This window comes from Bufo gargarizans, chromosome 1 (genome assembly GCF_014858855.1).
Source record: "Bufo gargarizans isolate SCDJY-AF-19 chromosome 1, ASM1485885v1, whole genome shotgun sequence".
NCBI lineage: Eukaryota > Metazoa > Chordata > Amphibia > Anura > Bufonidae > Bufo > Bufo gargarizans.
The window spans coordinates 387,707,537-387,731,233 of NC_058080.1; the positions used below are offsets into that span (position 1 = coordinate 387,707,537).

General features: G+C 42.2%; 1 protein-coding gene across 3 annotated transcripts in view; it reads left to right on the forward strand.

Annotated features, from left to right (window-relative positions):
• The window catches only part of ANO8 (anoctamin 8), a 108,670-nt gene that overhangs the window by 39,822 nt on the left and 45,151 nt on the right, over positions 1 to 23,697 (forward strand). For all 3 annotated transcript variants that reach the window (XM_044285613.1, XM_044285622.1, XM_044285627.1), the window contains exons 4-9: positions 5 to 143; positions 1,530 to 1,626; positions 10,110 to 10,226; positions 21,742 to 21,869; positions 22,261 to 22,422; positions 22,567 to 22,719. In XM_044285613.1, the coding sequence (XP_044141548.1) occupies positions 5 to 143; positions 1,530 to 1,626; positions 10,110 to 10,226; positions 21,742 to 21,869; positions 22,261 to 22,422; positions 22,567 to 22,719 (796 nt within the window). The remainder of the gene's footprint in view (positions 1 to 4; positions 144 to 1,529; positions 1,627 to 10,109; positions 10,227 to 21,741; positions 21,870 to 22,260; positions 22,423 to 22,566; positions 22,720 to 23,697) is intronic.

A 23,697-nucleotide genomic window follows, 5' to 3' on the forward strand; every position in this document is an offset into this window, starting at 1 on the left:
GCAGTTTACTCCGCGGTGCGGAGGAGCTTGGACTTCGGAAGCCAGTGAAAGCAGAGTTTGGAGGTGGAACCCGTGTTTTTTCCTGTGAAGAGGACTACATTTATCAGAATATTGAAAATGAGTTGAATTTTTTCACATCTCAGGTACATTCTTCCAATTCATTTTTGGTGCGAGTGTGACAGTGTAGAAGGATATAATGTGTGACATATCTTTCCTTTCTGCTGTTTGACTTTTTTATTTTGTTGTCTATAAAGGTTTTTACTCTTAGCTTAGGCTGTGTTCACACATCTGCATTGGAGGCTCCGTTGCAGATTCTGTGAAAAAAGGGATAAAATATTGCAGTATTCTGTCCTGTTTTGGCTAGTAGAATGCCAGGTTGCCTGATAGAAACCTGATAGAAACTTGATGGATTTATTATAGTCAATGGATCCTTCGGGTGTCATTCATATCCATCATGTGAGTGAGTGAGGGGCTATTTTCGTTGTTCTACTCGTATGACAATAAGGATGCTGATGTGAACGCTGTCCTACTCAAAATGTCGAAAATGACTCCTGGATTTGTTTTGCTCACACTAATCATAAAAAAGTAACTGGGACAGATTTATCATAGCTCATCACAGTACACAGGGCTATGATAACCAGGCGCACTGCTGAATGCTGATTTATGAAGAGGCATCCAGCAGTCCCTGGCTGGTGCAGATTTCAGTGTTCTTCTACGCCATGCCCCCTTTTCGGAAAAACAGCACTTGCGCAACATTTTTTTTGCGCCAGTGCCATTGAAAAATCGGAAGTGTTTTTGACTTTTTCACTCCACAAAAGTGCCATATTTTTATGATGAATTTTCCCCACTGAGTCAAAATGTTCTCTTTATTGCTCTAAAGCAGGCATGCTCCACCTGTGGCCCTCCAGCTTTTGTAAAACTACAACTCCCACAATGCCTTGCTGTAGGCTGTCCAGGCATGCTGGGAGCTGTAGTTTAGCAACATCTGGAGGGCCGCAGGTTGGGCATCCCTGCTCTAAAGCATCAAAATTTTAAAGCAACTTTGCAAATGGTCTTCATTAAAATTGCTTTTCGTTTGAGTCTCCCTAGTAACAGACTACAAATAAGCCCTGTGTAGTCTAATCCTGTAGTCATACTCCCTTCCATCTGTCCCTAATTCTCGCTAACCATGTAGTTTGTTACTATGCAGACAGTCTGTTAAGGACCTGTAGACACAAAATAGTCTTTTATTTTTTATTATCAAGACCTATTTCAAAGTTGCTTTACTTTTAAATTTAAGATGAACTGGGAAAACAGAAAAAATATAGTTGAGAAAGTGAGAATAGAACTAAACTACTAAGACCCCTCCACTTCAGGCAGGCTTTAGTCGTACAAGGACTAATGAGACCTAAGCTATGTCTGAAGTTTTTTTTCTTATTTTAATAATTGGTTATGTTGAATTGCTAGAAACATTACTGAACATGTCCTGAAAAGCAGTATATTGTGGAACAGTTGCTATAATTTACATCATATTTCCTATAATTTTAAAGGAACGTCAGAGCATCATCCGGTACTGGATGGAGAACCTCAGAGCTAAACAAGGAGAATCTTTGCACAATATTCACTTCCTGGAGGGCCAACCAATCAGTAAGTGAGCTTCTGTATCTTGTACTTGTGTAAGAAATAGCAGCTTGGAATAAGTGCATCCAAAAAATTTAAGTGGAAGGGAATAACTTTCTGGGACCTGGTGTGATGGATTATAGTATATCCCTATGGGTATGGCCACACATTCAGGTTTTTATGCAGTTTTTAAAGACCAAATCAGGTGTGGATCATAAAAGGAGAAAAGGCATTAAAGGGGCTCACTGGGCTCTCCTATATTGATGACATATCTTCAGGATAGGTCATCAATATCAGATCGGCGGGAGTCCGACACCTGGCACCTCCGCCGCCGATCAGGTGTATGAGGAGACAGTGTGCGCCTGCCATCTCTCTTTCTGCTCACCGCTGCCTTGCGATAGATAGCAGCCATGAGCAGAAAAAAAAAAAAAAAAAAGGGAGACAGCATGGCACCTGAGGATAGGTCATCAATATAGAAGAGCCTGGAGAACCCCTTTAACGTCAAATGCTGCTTCTTTTTAAATCCATTCCTGGTTTTGGCTTCAAAAATTGCATAAAAAACTGACAGTGTGGCCATACCCTAAGGCTGAGACAACATGGCTTACTCTGCTGGATGTATACCCAGTTGCTTTCTGACAAAACGGTCACCCCCACCTTCACATCGTGCAGACGGGTCCACGCACCAGTAGCATCCAACCCATCTTTCAGGTTGAGAAGTTCCTTGAGCCCACCAGAGGAAATGATTCTGAGGGCCCGTCCTTATGTATGCAGGGCAAGTGCATGTCCACTTAGTAATTTTTGTTTTTATGGCACATACAGGACTTTTCATCAGTAAGGTTTAACAGAATTTCTGGTTCTAGTTGGACATAGACCTAAAAGGGCCTCTGTGCAAGAAGAGTATGTGGAACTCTTTTATGAATCCAGTTTGTTGAGAGTGAGGTGCTCATCATAGGGCTCGTTTCTAGAAAGATATTTAAAGATGTACCAACCTCTCTTCCAGATTTCAATCCACCAATATCGGCTATAACGGGTAACAACCCTTTACATGCAATGGAGTAGTCATTGTTAGATGGCAGTGGCCCACTTTTCTTACTGCAGCTGCACAGGCTGCATCTGCATTATGTTCATTTCTGAGGTTATTACTCTCAAAATCCGCTGCAAATGAGATGAGTCTTCTGCCATACCTTTGGGGCCCTGTTGTACTATGGGACTATTATTGTTTCAGTGCTTGGGCCCATTGGAGCATCCTCTGGTACTCTGGTGGGCCAGTGCCAACACCGAGAGTAATAACCCCTTCCCAACAGTGCAATTTATTTATTATTTTATTTTTTTGCATTTTTATTTTTCACTCCCTGCCTTCCTGGAGCCATAACTTTTTTTTTTTTTATTGTTCCATTCACTTAGCCGTATGTTGCCGTATTGTGTTTTATTTATTATTATTCATATAGCATAGGATGTAGTGGGAAGCTGTTGTTTTAAATTGATACCATTTTGGTGTGTGTGTGTGTGTGTGTGTTTATGATCAGTTCTGATTAATGTTTGGGGGAAGGTGAAGCAAAGAAAAAAAAAAAAAAATTGGCCTTTCTTGATTTAATTTTTTTTTCGTTACAGTATTCACCATATAAGATGAATATGTTTATATTTTAATAGATTGGGTGTTTTGGGGTGCGGCGGTACCAATTGCCTTTTATATTTTGTTAATGTTTATTTTTATAATGGTTAAAGAGGGGTGATTTGAAAAAAAAATAAAAAAAAAAAAATATATATATATATATATATATATATATATATATATATATATATATATATATATATAATTAGGAAGGTGCAGGGGTCTGTCGTTGACGGAAGGTATGTGTCAACAAGGTTCCTTGCCTCGGTGAAGTAAGAGCTGGTATTTTCAGGTCTCGGCGGCAGCCAATGCTCATTGACACTTTGCTATTTTAGTATGACTATATAGCTGATCTGGGACGGCTCTTACTGGGAGTTGTCAAAGGGATGGGTGGGTGACTATTCCCCATGTTCCAGGCAGGGTCTTGACTGGCCTACAAAAAACCCAGCCAGCAGCGTCAGCTGTAAGTGATTACCTCTCTCTGACAGAGGAGATCTGGCAATTGCTGGTGTGAGAACTGAGCCCTGTGCTGGGCTGAAAAGCTGAGTGTGTGTGTTGGAAGAGCAGGCCACCTAAAGCCTGCATTTTGACTGCTGGATGCAGAACCGCCAACAAGGTGTTTTTTGTTTGACCTTATGTGTGAATAAACACAGACATTTGAATTGCGAACCTCTGTACTGCACTCGCTTATCCCAACTACCAGAGCGAATCCCCATACAAGTTCTCAACTCAAAACGTCAGTGTTTATTCACACTTAAGGCAATGTAACTTTACAGTCTTGGTGTTAATTCACACACAATGGAAAGTTCATATAACACAAGTTACCTTGCTGGCAGTTCTGCCTCCAGTAGTCCACAGCAGGCTTTAGGGGGCCTGTTTCCCCAGCGCGCGGCTTTCAGCCCTCCAGCACAGCACAAAGCCTCAGATTCTAAAAACTGAGAGCTCTCTGCTGAGCCCAGCTGCCTTTTTAAGGACAGCCAGGTGCTGCCAAAACTATATATATATATATATATATATATATATATATATATATATATATATATATATATATATATAAAAAATAATTACTTCTTTTCCCACTTATGTTAAGTCCCCTTAGGGGACTTGAACAATGCAATTGTTAGATTGCTCTTCCCATAGACTGTAGTGAATCACTGCAAACATCATTGAAGCCTAGCGGAGAATCTATACTTTCATATGCAACCCGGTTACTGTCCTTAACTTAGAGGACATCGCTAGTCTCTCTTCAGATTGTACGCCATTAAACGAGTTGTGCAGCCTGTACATATTGATGACCTATCCTCTGGATAGGTCATCAATATTTGAGCGGTGGGGGTTTGAATCCTGCCAACCCCCCAATAAGCTGTTTGAAGAGGAGGTGGTACTTGTATGAGTACTGCTTCCTCTTCAACATTACACTGCGCATTGTCTTGCTTGCAGTGACACAATGTAATTACGTGTTCGTCCTTTTCAAGTTAATGGAATAAACTCCTGTAATTACACTGTGCTGTCGAGACTTCCGAGATGACACACAGTGTAGTCTTCAAGAGGAAGTGGCTCTCACTTGAGCGCCGCCTCCTCTTCAAACAGCTGATCAGCAGGGGTGTCGGAAGTAGGACCCCCACCGATCATATATTGATGACCTATCCTGAGGACAGATGATTGAAAAGAAGGCTACAGCAGCATCTCCAATAATCTTGTTTATTTCTGGTACTTCAAAGCATATGTACAAAAAGACAATACAATGTTTCGGCTGCACTCAGCCTTTGTCATGCTTGCATTGTCTTTTTGTACATATGCTTTAAAGCAGGGATGCACAACGTTTCCTGGTTGGGGGCCACATTGCCAGACTGAACCAATGACGAGGGCCGCAATTAAAATTTAAAGGTGTAATAACAACTGAAATATTGTACTTATGGCATATTGAACAGACATTTTATACCATTAATGTCTAGTTACACTTCTAGGACTCCCATCTAATGGGAGAAATACATAAAAAATGCATGTGAGCAGCCACAAGACATAGGCATACATGTCTGTTACCAGATGGTTGGGGGCCGCAAAGAATAGTATCAAGGGCCGCATGTGGCCCCCGGGCCGCAGGTTGTGCACCCCTGCTTTAAAGTAACAGAAATAAAGAAGATTATTGTAGATGCTGCTGTAGCCTTCTTTTGAATCATCTGTTCTGTGACCACATTGGATCGGTGGTGTTTTGCACAGCTGTTGCATTCCATGACTGCTCGAATGGACCTATGTGTGCTGCTCTTATCTATCCTTGTTTTACTATCCTGAGGACAAGTCATCACTATATACTGGTTGCACAACCCCTTTAAAGAGGACCTTTCATTACAATAAAAAAATCTAAACTTAGTATGCTGACATGGAGAGCGGCACCCAGGGATCTCCCTGCACTTACTATTATCCCTGGGCTCCGCTCCGTTCTCCCGGTATAGGCTCCGGTATCTTCAGATTTTCGCCTCAACAGGAAGGAGCCTGCTCTTGTTCTCCTGGGTCTCTTCTTCTCCCAGGCTGGCGTGCTGGCCAATCTCAGCACTCAGCTCATAGCCTGGGAGAAAAAAACCTTTCGGGATATGAGCTGAGCGCTGCGATTTGCCAGTGCTACAGCCTGGGATAAGTAGACTCGCAGGAGAACAAGAGCAGGCTTCTCCCGGTTGAGCCAAAAATCTGAAGATACCGGAGCCTATACCGGGAGAACAGAGCGGCGCCCAGGGATAATAGTAAGTGCAGGGAGATCCCTGGGCGCCGCTCTCCATGTCTGTATACTTAGTTTAGATTTTTTTTATCGTAATGAAAGGTCCTCTTCAACTACAGCACTCTGATATATATCCTTAAAGGGGTTGTCTCAATTCAGCAAATGACATTTATCATGTAGAGAAAGTTAATACAAGCCACTTACTAATGTATTGTGGTTGTCCATTATGTCCCCTTTGCTGGCTAGATTCATGTTCCCATCACATTATACACTTCTTGTTTCCATGGTTACAACCACCCTGCAATCCAGGCTTGTGCACAGGGCCGGCTCCACAGATAACACTAGTGCTGATAATGTGGTAGTGTTACCTGCAGTTCTATGTAAAACCTCAGATAACATTAGTTTAGATCATGTGGTAGTGTTACCAACGTCCTTAGTGTTCCTCCCTGTGTCTCTTCCACGGACCATGCTGGCGGCGTTGCCTCCTCTTCCATCTTCTTCTTCTTGCCCCGCACAGAACGTCCTAATGCAGCTGCGTCAAGACCTAGGAACACTGTGGTCATGGGGATGGTGACACACACACTCGGCGACAGACAGACACACACTGGGATGGTCAAATACAGGGACAGACACACGGGCAGTCAAATACACACAGGGACAGATGCATGCGCACACTCAGGTAGAGACGCACACACACTCAGGGAGACACGCACACACAGAGAACACATACACTGGGATGGTCAAATACAGGGACAGACACACGGGCAGTCAAATACACACAGGGACAGGTGCACACACACACTCGGGGAGAGACGCGCACAGACACACCCACAGGGAGAGACCCACCCACAAGGACAGACACTGGGATGGTCAAATACACACAGGGACAGATACACACACAGGGACAGATATATATACACACACACACACACGGGACAGACACCTGTGCGATGGTGAGATCGTCAACTAACTTCTATCTATGTGTGTTGCCACTTTTAGGGGACATTAAAAGGGAATTCCACCTTTTAGTTTTGCTCCAACCTTCTAATATGACTCCCACTGATTCCCAGTACTGAGGGGACATTGACTGGGGTTTAAAAGGGAATTATCAACAAGTACCAGAAGGTGGTCTAAACTGTAACCCATTAGGCACTGGCTAGACTGTGGTATTGAGTCCAAGTAATGCCTTAGACACACACAGGGGCACACACACACATGGACACACACATGCACATGCGCGCACACACACACACACACACACACACACACACACACACACACACACACACACACACACACACACAGGGACAGACAGATACAGGGATAGACATACACAGCTAAGCCTTGCCACATTCCAGCCAGGCTCCTGTCCATACAGGAACACAGGTCTCTGCTCCTCCAGCTCCTCCCCCACTGGTCACATGGGCAGATGACATCAGGAAGCTCCTTTAGCCCGGTAGGAAACTACATGTACCCTGTTCCGAGTCCTGGGGCAGTGCACATGGCAAAAATTGTCTGCATTTCTGGGGTAAGCTGCCCTAGAATTTAGAGCAAGCAGTTTAATGAAGACTAGGACACAGCTGCTGGAGTGAGTGGGCACAATGGGCCCCCCCAGAAGCAGTGGCCCCCGGCACTTGCCCTGGTGTGCCGGGTGCTGACGTCGGCCCTGCTTGTGCAATATAGGAAAAAGCCCCAGCCTCGCTGGTGGCTGAGACACTGGACGTGCATATAGGCTTGCGCTTTTTCCAATATTGTGCAAGCACAAACACAGCTGCTGGATTGCAAGGTGGTCGAAACCATGGAAATGAGCAATGTATAATGTTATGATGAAATAAATCAAGCCAGCAAAGGAGGAATTATGGAGAATTACAATACATTAGTAATTGCCTTGTATTAACTTGCTCTACATTATAAATAACTTTTGCTGAATTGAGACACACCACTTTAATCCAACAACAAATCTACTAAACTCTCCAGGGATTAAAGGGCCTGTCCCATGAAAAATAGTCTACATTTTTCTGACCAGCACCTGGATCTAAATACTTTTGTAATTGCATGACATGAAAAATTTATTATAGCCACTGAGTTATTCAGTAAAATCCTTCTGTATACAGCGACCTCATTTGTCAGCCCACCTCAGTAACATCGCTTAGGTGGACGCACATGCTCAGTTCCATTCTTTAAGTTCCACAGCACACAACAGTGTATCTACTATCGGTTACATGCTGTGATAGTTACAGGGAGAAAGCTGCAGCAGAAAAGACACACCGACACCCCCCTGAGCTGTAATAGGTAGAGGGCTGCAGCAGAAAGGACACGACTCTAGAGAATAGACTTGCCCCCTCAGTTGCCAGCCGGAAATGTACCCAAGCAATTGAAGCAATGAATGGAGAGAGCTCTGGATCCATGTGTGGTGCAGGGCTGGTTCTAGCTCTGTTGGAAAGAGATTGCCATGTACTATACGATGTCTGATTTTTATTTTTATTTTACGTTAATCATGAAAGGCTATTTTCACACTAGCGTTTTTGCTGGATCTGGCAGGGCTCAGCAAAAACGCTTCCGTTACTGATAATACAACCATCTGCATCCGTTATGAACGGATCCGGTTGTATTATCTTTAACATTGCCATGAAAGTCAATGGGTGCCGGATCCGTTTTCTATTGTGTCAGAGAAAACGGATCCGTCCCTATTGACTTGCATTGTGGGTCATCCGTCTTGCTCTGCATCCCATGATGCAGCATGCTGCGGTTTGCTCTTCAGTATGAGAACGGAATGGATTTTGGAGCATTCCATTCTGTTCGGTTACATTTTGCCCCTATTGACAATGAATGAGGATAAAACGGAAGCTTTTTTTTTTTTTTTCCCCCGGTATTGAGCCCCTATAACAGATCTAGATACCAGAAAATATTAACTCTAGTGTGAAAGTACCCTTATTTTCAATAACTCATCTGTCTATTATCTATGTGCATGCAAAATGGTCTTACAGTGCTTCAGTTGTGAATCACAGTGAATATCTGAACTACAGTTCCACTGTACGCTTTACAACAGAATGACCTTGTAGGTATCTGAACAGTTGGCCTTATACCATAAAAACACAGAACTGATCAGGAGGCTCCATTCACACGTCCGTATAATGGGTCCACATCTGTTCCGCAAATTGCGGAACAGGTGCGGACCCATTCATTCTCTATGGGGACGGAAAAAAAATAGAACATGCCCTATTCTTGGCCACAATGTCACTACAGATGTCTGTAGTCAGATAATCATAGGGTCCTTACAAGAAAATCACAAAAAAAAAAAACTCTCCCTAAAATATAACCTTATTAGAGGCCCAGACCATAGTATTCACACTACATTATTTCGTAAAAAAATGACCAGCAGTAGCCTCTTACAGTGGGGTAGCTTTCATCCATACTCACTAAAAAGAGCAATCAAATTAACTATGAGTTTCCAAGATAGAGATTACCCCTGGGATATAATTCAGAAATCATACGAACGTGCACAAACAAGACCCAGAAATGCACTGCCCGGGGGGCTAATACTACTACTGATCAAACAGCCAAAAAAGCCCATACCCTGCATATCATCGGTACATATGATACGCAGGATCATCTCAAATATATATTAAAACTTCATTTTTCTCAGCAATGCGGGCACATATGAACATGGGACCAAAAAGGATGCTTTCAGCGGCCAAGTGCGCATGTAACAGGTCAGCCAGTTTCATAGGTACAGAACTGCTGACAGATGCCCTGCAAGTGTTCTTTGTACCAGTTTACTTATCTGTACTTAACTAGTTTCCCAAATAATTTGTGACCTATTACATTTTATATGCCTTTATTTTCTAACTTGCCCTGGACGGCCACCAGTCCCAAGAAGAGGGTTTGCCGTCCCCTTTTTGTTGCGTAGAAGTGGATGCATATGCATATTCCTTTCAGTTATAGTCTTATTGGAGATCTGTATACAGCCAAGTGCTCCAGTTACACAATCTCTTTTGTGCACCTACTTCTCGGAGGATGGGAGACCAGGAAACGCCATTCTCAGGATGGCCCCAGCAACCGGGTCCCTAGACAGATCAAACTTTTACGACAAATCAAACGTGGTTACCATAAATTGCTTTTTATCATTTGTATAACCGATATCCTATTTTGTTGTCTTAGCTATTCTGTCTATCATATTTTTAGTCCCAGAGCTTGCAGCCCGTGGAGTTATCCAGCAGATTTTTCCTGTGCATGAACAGAGAATCCTGAGCCGTCTCATGAAGTCCTGGGTCCAGGCGGTGTGTGAGAGACAGCCCCTAGGTAAGGAGTCATCTTGCGAATCGATAAAAGATGAACTTTGTGCATGGCATTCTGTTCTGACTTGTTCTAAAATAGCTTATGCCCATAAAAACACCGCTGGGGCCTCATTTATCAACCGTCTTTACTACCCATAGCAACCAATCAGAACAATGCTTTCACTTTTTCAGCACAGTTTAAAGGGGTTGTAATATTGATTCATGACCTATCCTCGGGGTACGTGTAGGTCATCAATATCAGGTTAGCAGGGGCCCGATTCACCCCCGCTGATCAGCAAGCGCTGCATCCTCTTGAAAGTTTACTGCATGCTGTCTCCGCCATGGTAGCGGTGCAGTGTGATTTATAGCGTCCTCTCCCATTAACTTAAATTGGACACGCAGTTGTAATTGCACTGCGCCTCTGCAAAGGAGACTATTTTGAAGACGCCGCAGCGCTCACAGAAGCATCATGACCCCTTCAAACAGATGGGCGGGGTGTCTCTGGTGAGCTACAAAGATAGTTTTACTATTAGACAGTCTTGATAAATGAGGCCCATATGCTTTATTTTCTAGTCGGTGTCCCCTCTGCCTCGCTTTACATTGTACTCTCGCCTATTGCGTGCGCCTTCTCAGTATCACTAGTCAGTCATTGAGTTTTCTAATTAGCTGGCTGGTGCAGGCAAGCACTTTTTTGGTCTGTACATCATTTTTCACGTGCATTGAATTATTGAAGAAATAGGAACTTGAGAGACGCTATTACTTACAACGTAGAAACTTCTCTCTGCCATCCATTCCCATATGAATATAATGAGCATTCCCAGGACAAAGACGCCCCTTGTTCACACATACTTACAGGCTGTTCGAGATGTTTGGCATGATTATGCTGTGCCACCAACACTTGCAGATGTCATCTTGTCGAATGGGAGTATAAAAATGGCACAAAGGCAAAAGGAATGCTGCTTACGTTTATAGCTTTGTGGCAAGCTTAAAGGGGTTATCCGGGAATTGGATATTGATGGCCTATCCTCAGGATAGTTCATCCATATCAGATCAGTTGAGTTCCAACTGACCCCTGCGAATCAGCTGTTGGAGGAGGAGGCTGGGAACTGTGAGCGCATCACGTGGCCTAGGCACAGTTCATTCCCATTCAAGTGAATGGGACATTTTCACATAGTAGGATGACCATTTAGGGTGATACTTTACTGTGTACAGGGTCAGCTGAGGGCAGGAGATTTAACTTTAACTTTAAGACTGGGCCATTTACCCCTTCCTGACCAGACACTTTGAGTTCTGGTTATTTAAAGGGGTTCTCCGGGAATTAAGAAAATGAAAATACTTAAATATTACTTCATTATAAATATATTCCCAAATACCTTTCATTGGTTAAAATGGCTCGTTTTGTCTAGGGAGAAATAATGCCCGCCTTCCTGTTAGTACACACAAAACCTGTCCTAATTACACACTAGGACAAGTTACTTCACAACACTGAGCTAAAAAGCTCCTCCTCTCTGCTCTGCTTGTTAGGAATTATGATCCTGAATACAGTTTAATATGATCTTCAGCTGGATCTCTGTAGGAATGGAGTTCATGAGGAGACATGAAGTATGGAGAGGACGGACAGGACAGACTGTGGTAATTGAGATGCTGCACATTATCCACATCACCCTCACCCTCCTCTCTGTACTTTGTCTCCTCATGAGCTCCATTCCTACAGAGCTTCAGCTGAAGATCTTAGCTGTATTCAGGATCATAATCCGTGACCAGGAGAGCAAAGAGGAGAAGGCATCTCTTTAGCTCAGTGTTGTGAAGTAACTTGTCCTTCTGTGTAATTAGGATAGGTTTTGTGTCTACTAATAGGACAGCGGCCATTGTATTTCTCCTTAAGATTGCTCCCTAGACCAGGGATGGGCAAAGTGCGGCTCTCCAGCTGTTGTAAAACTACAAATCCTATCATGCCCTGCTGTAGGCTGATAGCTGTAGGCAGACTGGGCATATTGGTAATTATAGTTTTACTACAGCTGGAGAGCTGCAGTGTGCCCATCCCTGCCCTAGACAAAACGAGCCAATATAACTAATGAAAGGTATTTGGGAATATATTTATAATAATCAAATAAGTATTTTAATTTTTGTAATTCGTGGAGAACCCCTTTTAACATCCTTTCTAATGCAGCCATTTTCTTTTAATTTTTGCTTTTTACTCCCAGCCTTCCAAGAGCCATAACTTTTTATTTTATTTGTGTTCACTTCCCAGAGACTTTCATAATCTATGACATTTCTTTGTCCGTAAACTCCCACTCATTGCCACTGCCTCAGCGTGTACACACCCTGCTGTACGGTTTGTACAGGCAATAAAGGAAGGAATTAATTGTGTCTCCAGTATTTCCTCCCTTAGGGAACTTTAAAAAAAAAAAGAAAAGATGGCTACATTAAAAGAATAATAAACACAATGGGGCTCAGTTTGTGCCGAAAAAAAATGGCCTACGTGCAGTGTTGGACTGAGATTCCTATAGCCCACTAGTAAAATGAATTTGGGGGGGGGCACTATACAGCTACTTGCAAATATTAACTGATGTCCAGTCACAAATTCCTAAAACTGCACCAACATGTATTCTTTTTCAGTAGTGGCTTGCTGTTTAGTCCTAGCCTTTTGATTGACTTTTTGCCTTGAACTATGGCTCTCTTGGCTCTGTGAGATGGGTATAAGTGCTCACACAGTCCTTTGGAAGCAAGACACTGCAAAATGATTGGTAATTTGAGCCCCCCAGAGCAAACGTCAGATGGGGCTTGGGGAGGGAGGATACTTGTCGGCCTGCATTGGCACCTAGATGTCATCTCAGCCTCCCAGTGTTCCTATAGATTAATACACAGTCAATTCACATTATTACGGCCACTTCCTACATTTGACAAACAGTTGCTGTTTCTGATGAGTCGTGTTTTCTGCCTCATCGATCGGATGGACGTTGGCATGTCAGAGAGCAAACACCTTGCAGCCGTTGATAAAAGAACACAAGCTGGTGGTCGCAGCCATATGGTGTAGGATATGTTTTTGTGGCATTATCCAGGCCCACTCATCCATGTGCAAGGCACTCTCAGTCTCAACCAATTTGTGTATGAATCCATAATTGCAGATCACATACACCCATACATGTGGCATGCCACACGCCTAGAAATGTCTGACATTGGTTTAAAGACCATGCCCAAAACTTTCAAGTATTACCGTGGCCCCCTAATTCTTCAGACTTGAACACAATTGAGCATCTGTGGGACCACCTCGATTGTTGTGTTTGCTCTGTAGATCCTCCCCCACACACCATCCAGCAGCTGTGGGATGCACTGCGTTTAGCGTAGCTCCAGATACCTGTGACCACCTTCTAGGACCTTTTATTGAGTCACTCCTATTCCGTCTCGCTGCTGTCTGTGCTGCATGTGGCGGTTACTCTGGATATTAGCTGGTGGTCATAATAATATGACAGTGTAATCTAACCAATTTATTATGTGGACAAATAGGCTGGCTGAGATGGTGTATGCTGCCGGTTTGTAGTGCAGCCAGTGTACTATGCTGTGCATTGCTCAAAGGCTCACCAGTGGATTCACCCTGGGCTAGTCTTAGCCTGCCTTCATGCTATGCACCACATTTATTATGTGTTGACATTTATTTAATTTTTTTCCACCATTCTAGACAGAAGACGTGGCTTAGAAAGAAGGGTGTATGGTTTAAAATGCAGCAACACAAAGGCAAAAATTTGCTCCAAACTAAGCCAACCAATCGGTGGTGTATAGTTAGGCAAACATCTTGCAGTGCACCATATTTATCATACAGTGTGATTCACTCTGATTAATTTGGTGCTTCTTGAGACTGCCTGGTCTAAACTTACTTGAAATATTAAACAAAATAATATCCGGAAAGCTTTCTCCAAACGGTAGTTAAAAGACATTGGGGAAACACCAGTCTTAAGTCTCATGCAGACGTCTGTGGAACACGGTCCGTGAGATACCGGACTGGCATCCTCCTGAGTGCAGGAGCGCACAGCGTCATTGGTTGCTATGACGTCGTGTGCTTTGTGCCGCCGCTGCTGTACAGCAATACAAGTGTATTACTGTACAGCGGCGGCGGCACGGAGCGTACGGCGTCATAGCAACCATTGACGCCATGCGCTCCTGCACTTAGGAGGATGCCAGTCCAGTATCTCATGGACCATGTTCCATGGACGTCTGCATGAGGCTTTAGTATAAAGTCCATCAGCACAGAATACGCTAAATGTATTAAGAGACACAGGAGCTTAATAAACTAGGCAATCTCCAGGCAGTCCATGCTCAAGAAATTAAAATCTACACTCTTTGGCACTCCAGCTGCTGTGAAACTACGACTCCCAACATGCACATGTACTTGGTTGTTCTTGTAGCTCCCTTACTGGTGAAAGGAAGATTCTGTGAGATGTAGTTTCAGAACAGGTGAGTGCCAGAGGTTGCTGATCCCTGCTCTAAGAGCTTTCATAGAGCTGAACTACCAGTTTCAGCCATCAATAATAGTTTTATCTGTTGGGCTGTGGAGGACACTCCCCTCCCGCTAAGGCCTACTGTTTTCTTGCCACTTTTGAAACATGGCAATGAAAGTGAAAATGTGCATGGCACGCCCTGTAATTTGCTATTTGTTTACCCCATAGTAGTGGCAGAAAACTGTTGATTCATTGTTGGGTTTAGGCATATTGGTATATCTAAGCACAAATAATGTCTTCTAATCACCATTTGAATAAAACATTCTGGATATATTTGCCGGAAGGTTCAGGACAAGAACCTTTTCTTTTTTAACTGTTCTGTGCATCTTGAAGGTGCAGCTGTCAACTCTGTGGAATTGCATGGAATATCTGCGGCTTTTACAGGAGCAGCAAAGTAGATTACATTTTACCAGAACTCATCCAGACACTATGAAATGTGGATTTTAAATTGCAACCTGTGAAATCTGTGACAAATCTACAGCATTTACATGACGAAGTCCACAGCAGAATCCCCACCATTTGGAAGTGTGGCCGTTCCTAATGGCTATGTAAAACTTTGGGGGGACAATTTTAGTTTTAGTTTTTTTATTAGTGCATTGTACTCATTATGAGCTATAAATCATTATTTCAATGGGTCTTTATTAAAAATATGGAGCCCTTTTCTCTGTACAGAGCTGAGATGCTCTATTAGCAGAATCTGAATTTTCTCTCTGCTCCATCAGATAGCTAGCTAACAGAAGGCTCCTTATCTCTTCTCTCAGACCTTATAAACACTCATCAAAACTCTGATAAGAATGTGGCTTAAATAAATGTTTATGACCCTTTTTTTAAATAATTTATAGATTTATTAGATGACTGGCACAAAGTGAAAGTAGGATTTACACTACTGGAAAAATGCTTTGTGAGAGAACGGCTCAATATTTTTAATAAAGACCAATTGAAAAAAATTATTTTTTGCCCCAAATGAGTAAAATGCAATTTAAAAAAAATTGCCCCCAAAGGTGTACATGGCCTTTAAAGAAATTGGACTGACACCGTATCGGCCAGATCCACCTGAGGTTCTAAGGGGTTAACATCAGGAGTGCCAATATAGTTCTCAAATGAGCACTGTGTTTAGTATTTGGACCCAAATCCTGGAAGAAAGCTTCTGTATTCATGATAATGTGGTGAAACTGGCACAGCATTACCTGTGTCCTTCCAGCATTTTTCTGAATGCAGATCATCACCAGCAGTAATCCAACCTGTTCACAGATTAAAAATAAAAAATATTAGGTATCTTAGTAAAGTGCTACTTTACTATACTTGGTGGCCTATACTTAGGATAGTTTATCAAAACAAAATTGTGGGAGTCTGACTCTCAATAGCCTGCAATCGGCTGTTGAAGGTGCCACAGCATTGAGATGAGCGCTGCCTCTTCATGAATTACATTGGTCTGTACTGAACAACGCCATATTTTTCATAGCCGTTGTGTTGTTCATTTGAAAGCTGCAATGCCAAGCAAAGCCACTACAAAAAGTAGCTGCTCGGCAGGGATGTTAAGATTTGGACCCCTGCCAATCTAATTACTGATGACCTATTCTGAGGATAGGTCATCAGTTTATAAAACTTGAATAGCCCCTTTTAAGCTTTATGCAAAATATAGACAAGGCAGCACTCCCGTCTTGGTGAAAAGATTCATGGATCCTTTAATACAACCAATGCATCGTTTCAGCTCATCTCAATGGAGCCTTTGTCAAGCAGTGATAACAGTGCTCAATACAAATATATATACTCCGGAGTGCTGCCTCTTCTTTGAAATTCCTACAACCATACTTGGTCAGAGGATTTTTGCACCCGACTACATCCACAAGTGCTGCTGCTCTTACTTTGTATTGTGTATGTGTGTATGTGTGTGTATATGTGTGTATATATATATATATGTGTATATATATATATAGTATATATATATATATATATATATATATATATATATAATTACAGACCAAAAGTTTGGACACACCTTCTCATTCAAAGAGTTTTCTTTATTTTCATGACTATGAAAATTGTAGATTCACACTGAAGGCATCAAAACTATGAATTAACACATGTGGAATTATATACATAACAAAAAAGTGTGAAACAACTGAAAATATGTCATATTCTAGGTTCTTCAAAGTAGCCACCTTTTTGCTTTGATTACTGCTTTGCACACTCTTGGCATTCTCTTGATGAGCTTCAAGAGGCAGTCACCTGAAATGGTCTTCCAACAGTCTTGAAGGAGTTCCCAGAGATGCTTAGCACTTGTTGGCCCTTTTCCTTCACTCTGCGGTCCAGCTCACCCCAAACCATCTCGATTTGGGTTCAGGTTCGGTGACTGTGGAAGCCAGGTCATCTGGCGCAGCACCCCATCACTCTCCTTCATGGTCAAATAGCCCTTACACAGCCTGGAGGTGTGTTTGGGGTCATTGTCCTGTTGAAAAATAAATGATGGTCCAACTAAACGCAAACCAGATGGAATAGCATGCCGCTGCAAGATGCTATGGTACCCATGCCGGTTCAGTATGCCTTCAATTTTGAATAAATCCCCAACAGTGTCACCAGCAAAGCACCCCCACACCATCACTCTTCCATGCTTCATGGTGGGAACCAGGCATGTAGAGTCCATCCGTTCACCTTTTCTGCGTCGCACAAAGACACGGTGATTGGAACCAAAGATCTCAAATTTGGACTCATCAGACCAAAGTACAGATTTCCACTGGTCTAATGTCCATTCCTTGTGTTCTTTAGCCCAAACAAGTCTCTTCTGCTTGTTTCCTGTCCTCAGCAGTGGTTTCCTAGCAGATATTCTACCATGAAGGCCTGATTCACACAGTCTCCTCTTAACAGTTGTTCTAGAGATGTGTCTGCTGCTAGAACTCTGTGTGGCATTGACCTGGTCTCTAATCTGAGCTGCTGTTAACCTGCGATTTCTGAGGCTGGTGACTCGGATGAACTTATCCTCCGCAGCATAGGTGACTCTTGGTCTTCCTTTCCTGGGGCGGTCCGCATGTGAGCCAGTTTCTTTGTAGTGCTTGATGGTTTTTGTGACTGCACTTGGGGACACTTTCAAAGTTTTCCCAATTTTTCGGACTGACTGACCGACCTTTATTTCTTAACCCCTTAAGGACTCAGCCCTATTTCACCTTAAGGACTTGGCCATTTTTTGCAAATCTGACCAGTGTCACTTTAAGTGCTGATAACTTTAAAACACTTCGACTTATCCAGGCCATTATGAGAGTTTTTTTCCGTCACATATTGTACTTCATGACACTGGTAAAATGAAGTCAATTTTTTTTATTTTTTTGCATAATAAAATACCAAATTTACCAGAAATTTGGAAAAATTTGCAAATTTCAAAGTTTCAGTTTCTCTACTTCTGTAATACATAGTAATACCCCCAAAAATTGTGATGACTTAACATTCCCCATATGTCTACTTCATGTTTGAATTATTTTGGGAATGATATTTAATTTTTTAGGGAGGTTACAAGGCTTAGAAGTTTAGAACCAAATCTTGAAATTTTTCAGAAATTTACAAAAACCCAATTTTTAGGGACCACTACAGGTCTGAATTCACTTTGCGAGGCTTACATAATAGAAACCGCCCAAAAATGACCCCATTCTATAAACTACACCCCTCAAGGTATTCAAAACTGATTTTACAAACTTCGTTAACCCTTTAGGTGTTGCACAAGAGTTATTGGCAAATGGGGATGAAATTTGAGAATTTAATTTTTTTGCCTAATTTTCTATTTTAACCCATTTTTTCCACTAACAAAGCAAGGCTTAACAGCCAAACAAGACTGTATCTTTATTGCCCTGACTCTGCCGTTTACAGAAACACCCCATATGTGGCCGTAAACTACTGTACGGCCACACAGCGGGGCGTGGAGTGAAAGGTGCGCCGTATGGTTTTTGGAAGCCAGATTTTGCTGGACTGTTTTTTTTTTTTTTTTTTTTTTTTTTGACACCATGTCCCATTTGAAGCCCCCTAATGCACCCCTAGAGTAGAAACTCCATGAAAGTGACCCCATCTAAGAAACTACACCCCTCAAGGTATTCAAAACTGATTTTTACAAACTTTAACCCTTTAGGTGTTGCACAAGATTTAATGGAAAAGAGATACAATTTCAAAATTTCACTTTTTTGGCAGATTTTCCATTTTAATATTTTTTTTGCAGTTACAAAGCAAGGGTTAACAGCCAAACAAAACTTATTATTTATGGCCCTGATTCTGTAGTTTACAAAAACAGTCCATATGTGGTTGTAAACTGCTGTTCAGGCACACGGCAGGGCGCAGAAGGAAAGGAATGCCATACGGTTTTTGGAAGGCAGATTTTGCTGGACTGGTTTTTTTGACACCATGTCCCATTTGAAGTCCCCCTGTTGCACCCCTAGAGTAGAAACTCCAAAAAAGTACGGAATAGGGTGGCAGCTTTGTTGGTACTAGTTTAGGGTACATATGATTTTTGGTTGCTCTATATTACACTTTTTGTGCGGCAAGGTAACAAGAAATAGCTTTTTTGGCACGTATTATTTTTTTTGTTATTTACAACATTCATCTGACAGGTTAGATCATGTGGTAATTTAATAGAGCAGGTTGTCACGGACGCGGCGATACCTAATATGTATACGATTTTTTTTATTTATGTAAGTTTTATACAATAACTTCATTTTTAAAACCCAAAAAATGTTTGTGTCTCCATAGTCTGAGCCATAGTTTTTTCAGTTTTTGGGCGATTATCTTGAGTAGGGTCTAATTTTTTGCGGGATGAGATGACTGTTTGTTTGGCACTATTTTGGGGTGCATATGATCGCTTGCTATTAAACTTTTTGTGACGTAAGATGACAAAAAATGGCTTTTTTTACACCTTTTTTATTTTTTACGATGGTCACCTGAGGGGTTAGGTCATGTGATATTTATATAGAGCCGGTCGATATGGACGCGGCGATACTTAATATGTATACTTTATTTTTATTTATGTAAGTTTTACACAATGATTTCATTTTTAAAACAAAAAAAATGTTTGTGTTCCATAGTCTAAGAGCCATAGTTTTTTCAGTTTTTGGGCGATTATCTTGGGTAGGGTCTCATTTTTTGCGGGATGAGATGACGGTTTGATTGGTACTATTTTGGCGTACATGCGACTTTTTTGATCACTTTTATTACATTTTTTGGGAAGTAATGTGGGCAAAATTTCAATTTTCTCATAGTTTTTATTTTTTTATTTTTATGGCGTTCACCGTGCGGGGAAAGTAATATGACCGTTTTATAGATCAGGTCGGTTACGGACGCGGCGATACCTAATATGTGTAGTGTATTTAATTTTTTTTTCTTTTTATTCAGTGATAAATGTTTTTTTTATCTTAACTTTTTTCATTTTTTTACATTTTTTTTTTTTTGACCCAGACCCACTTGGTTCTTGAAGATCCAGTGGGTCTGATGTCTGTATAATAGGGTTCTGTACGGTATTTTACTTACACTGAACAGATCTATGCTTTTAGCATAGATCTGTTCAGCACCATGGACAGCAGGACGCCTGAGCAGGCGTCCTGTTGCCATGGGAACCTTCCCCGTCTGCCACAACTTCGCAGACGGGGAAGGGTAAGCACAGGGCTGAGGGGGGCTGTCGGGGGGGGGGGGCTCTCTCCCTCTCCATCGGGGGGCTGCAAAGGCACAGCAGCCCCCCGATGGAGAGGGAGGGAGCTCCCTGACCGATGACAGTTAACCTTTTCCGCGGTATGGAAAGGGTTAAACGGCTGACATCTGCGCAGATGTCAGCCGTTTATACCAGGGTGTCCAGGGTTTATACCAGGGTGTCAGCAAGTTATGACCCACTAGAAGCCAACGAATTTTCAAGGGGAGGCGGGCGGGGGATCGCGATCCCGCCTGCCGCACCGCCTGCCGTACATCTCATGTCAGACTCATACCGCTGAGGTTACATGATCATAAATGTTCAATAACAAATTAAAAATGTGAAATGTTCCACGTCTAAATGGTAAAACAGATGTTAATGACTCATTAGTAATAATAAAGTGCATATGTGCCAATAAATCACAACTACGCAGGTGTATTTAATGTTGAGGCGCTCACCCTCCATAATACAACCCACGTGGGAATGGTTCGGCGTCCTGTGGCGACTCATGCGCTTGCATCGGTGCAACATCATCATCAGGGCTAGGGAATCACCTGAAGTTGATGGAAACTCTCTATTGCCCATGCGCATGTTGACGTGTGCGCGCATGGTAAACGTCAGAGTCCCTATGCAAGTATATTGAATGGAACTCCGTGTGTAGACCAAGCTGACCTAACCGCATCCATAATATTCAACTGTAACCATGGGTACATAATAAATAAAGAATATTAAAGGGATACTCAATTAACCAGTGTGTACTATGTATCTATTGTGTTTCACTTATTCTCATAGATATGTAAATAGGGATCCAGGGCGTATTTAGGAGAAGCTCTTGATCGTCAGTCCACAAAGGGCCACGCTTTCACTGGGCAGGGATCTGGTGCGGGTCACTGTTGATGCCCTCGACCCTAAACTCCCTGCAACCCTTCAGATGAGATAATTCTATGAAAACGGGATCACGTACACAATGAAAACCAATGTGTATGGAAATCTCCAGAGGATAACATTTTGTGGATTTTTATCCAAAATCCTCTCAAGAACTTTTGCACCTGGCAAACGAAGGAGTGCCGCTATTTGCTTTTCATTACCCTTTAAGCTTTAGCTATAAGAGTAATGCCTCATTCACAAAGTCGGTGTTCGGTCAGTGATTTCCATCAGTGATTTTGAGCCAAAACCAGCAGTGGCTTCTTAACACAGAACAGATGCAGATCTTTCCCTTATACCTTTGTCTTTGGAGGCTCCAATTCGGGTCTTGGCTCACAATCACTGATGGAAATCACTGACCAAAACACTGACGTGTGAATGACGCTTTATACAGCAGTTGTTATACAGCTAGAGTAGAAGCATACAGTCATTAGCAATGTTTCAGTTTTTGTATATTTTCTTTACAGATGAAATCTGTGAGTATTTTGGGGTGAAGATTGCCATGTATTTCTCATGGCTGGGGTTCTACACCTCATCACTGGTTTATCCAGCTGTCTTTGGCATGATGCTTTGGTTCTTCACTGAATCTGACCAGGTGAGTGGCCTTCTTGAGGAAATTTTTTTTGTTATTGTTGTTGCAAAGTTAAGTATTATGATCATTATGTTGGTGGTTGTTAGGTTGTGTACCTTCACTTATGACATCTAGTAAGCAGATTGCTATGAGCTATTAATATTTTACAGTGTTTAAGTGCATGAGATCTCATGAGGTGCCAGAAATTAGCTTCTCATGACTACTGGTATACATTTGGCCATAAAGGTCAATGGCTGCGCAGAGGAAACTTGCGTATAGAATAATGTTATATGTTACAAGGTACTAAGTACTACACTTGATTTTTATAATGGCCTTAGATTTTTTATGTGTATGTATGACTGCAATAAAAAAAACAATGGACCTGAGTACTGTGTCTTCTGTTTATCTTTTTCAGACCAGTCGGGACATCTGCTGTGTAGTCTTTGCGCTCTTCAACGTAGTTTGGGCTACTTTGTTTCTAGAAGGTTGGAAACGGAGAGGAGCAGAGCTAGCCTACAAGTGGGGGACATTAGATACCCCTGCTGAATTCATTGAGGAGCCAAGACCACAGTTCAGGGTAAGTGATAACCGTGTGATTTCTAACCATATTTGGTGTCGGGACACCTTTGCCTAGTATTAGCAATAATGTGAGTAATTTGTTGCATACAGTTTTATACTGTCAATGGCAGTTTTTTTTTTCTTTATTCATAATCGTCAATAGGGTGTCAAGAGAATCAGTCCAGTGACCAATTGTGAGGAGTTCTACTACCCCCCATGGAAGCGCCTCCTATTTCAGTCCTGTGTCAGTCTGCCTGTCTGCATGTCCTGTCTCTGCTTCGTCTTCGTTGTGATGCTTGCTTGCTTTGAGCTGCAGGTAAGTGAATATTAAACTCCCTCAACCGTTCATCACTTCATAAGAGCTCAGTAACACATCAATCTGCCGTGTCTTAGAAGTGACATTAAACGTCTACACTGCGGCAAGTAAAAAACAAAACAAAAAAAAAGGTTTGTCACTAGACTAGACAGTAACTCACAAAAGTGAGTCCATCCCTCTCATTTTGTAAAATATTTTATTATATCTTCATGGGACAACACTGAAGATAGGACACTTTTATACAACGTAACGTAGTCAGTGTACAGCTGGTAAATTTGTTGTGTCTTCAAAATAACTCAACACACAGCCATTAATGTCTAAACCACTGGCAACAAAAGTGAGTACATCCCTAAGTGAAAATGGTCAGATTATGTCCAAAGTGTCAATATTTTGTGTGGCCACCATTATTTCCCAGCACTTCCTTAACTTTCTTGGGCATGGCGTTCACTAGAGCTTCACAGGTTGCCACTGGAATCCTCTTCCATGACAACATCACGGAGCTGGTGGATGTTAGAGACCTTGCGCTTCTTCACCTTTCGTTTTGAGGATGCCCCACAGATGCTCAATAGGGTTTAGGGTTTAGGTCTGGAGACATGCTTGGACAGTCCAGCACCTTTTACCCTCATTTAATTTAGCAAGGCAGTGGTCGTCTTGGAGGTGTGTTTGGGGTCGTTATCGTGGTGGAATACAGTCCTGCAGCCCAGTTTCTGAAGGGAGGGGATCATGCTCTGCTTCAGTATGTCACAGTACATGTTGGCTTTCATGGTTCCCTCAATGAACTGTAGCTCCCCACAGCCGGGAGCACTTATGCAGCCCCAAACCATGACACTCCCACCACCATGCTGGACTGTAGGCAGGACACACTTATCTTTGTACTGCACTTACAAACATGCCCTGTCTCAAATTCTGATTACCTAGATGTATAAATTCTCCTTATGTTTGAATAAAAGTTTAGCAGTGTTCAATATACAGTGTGTG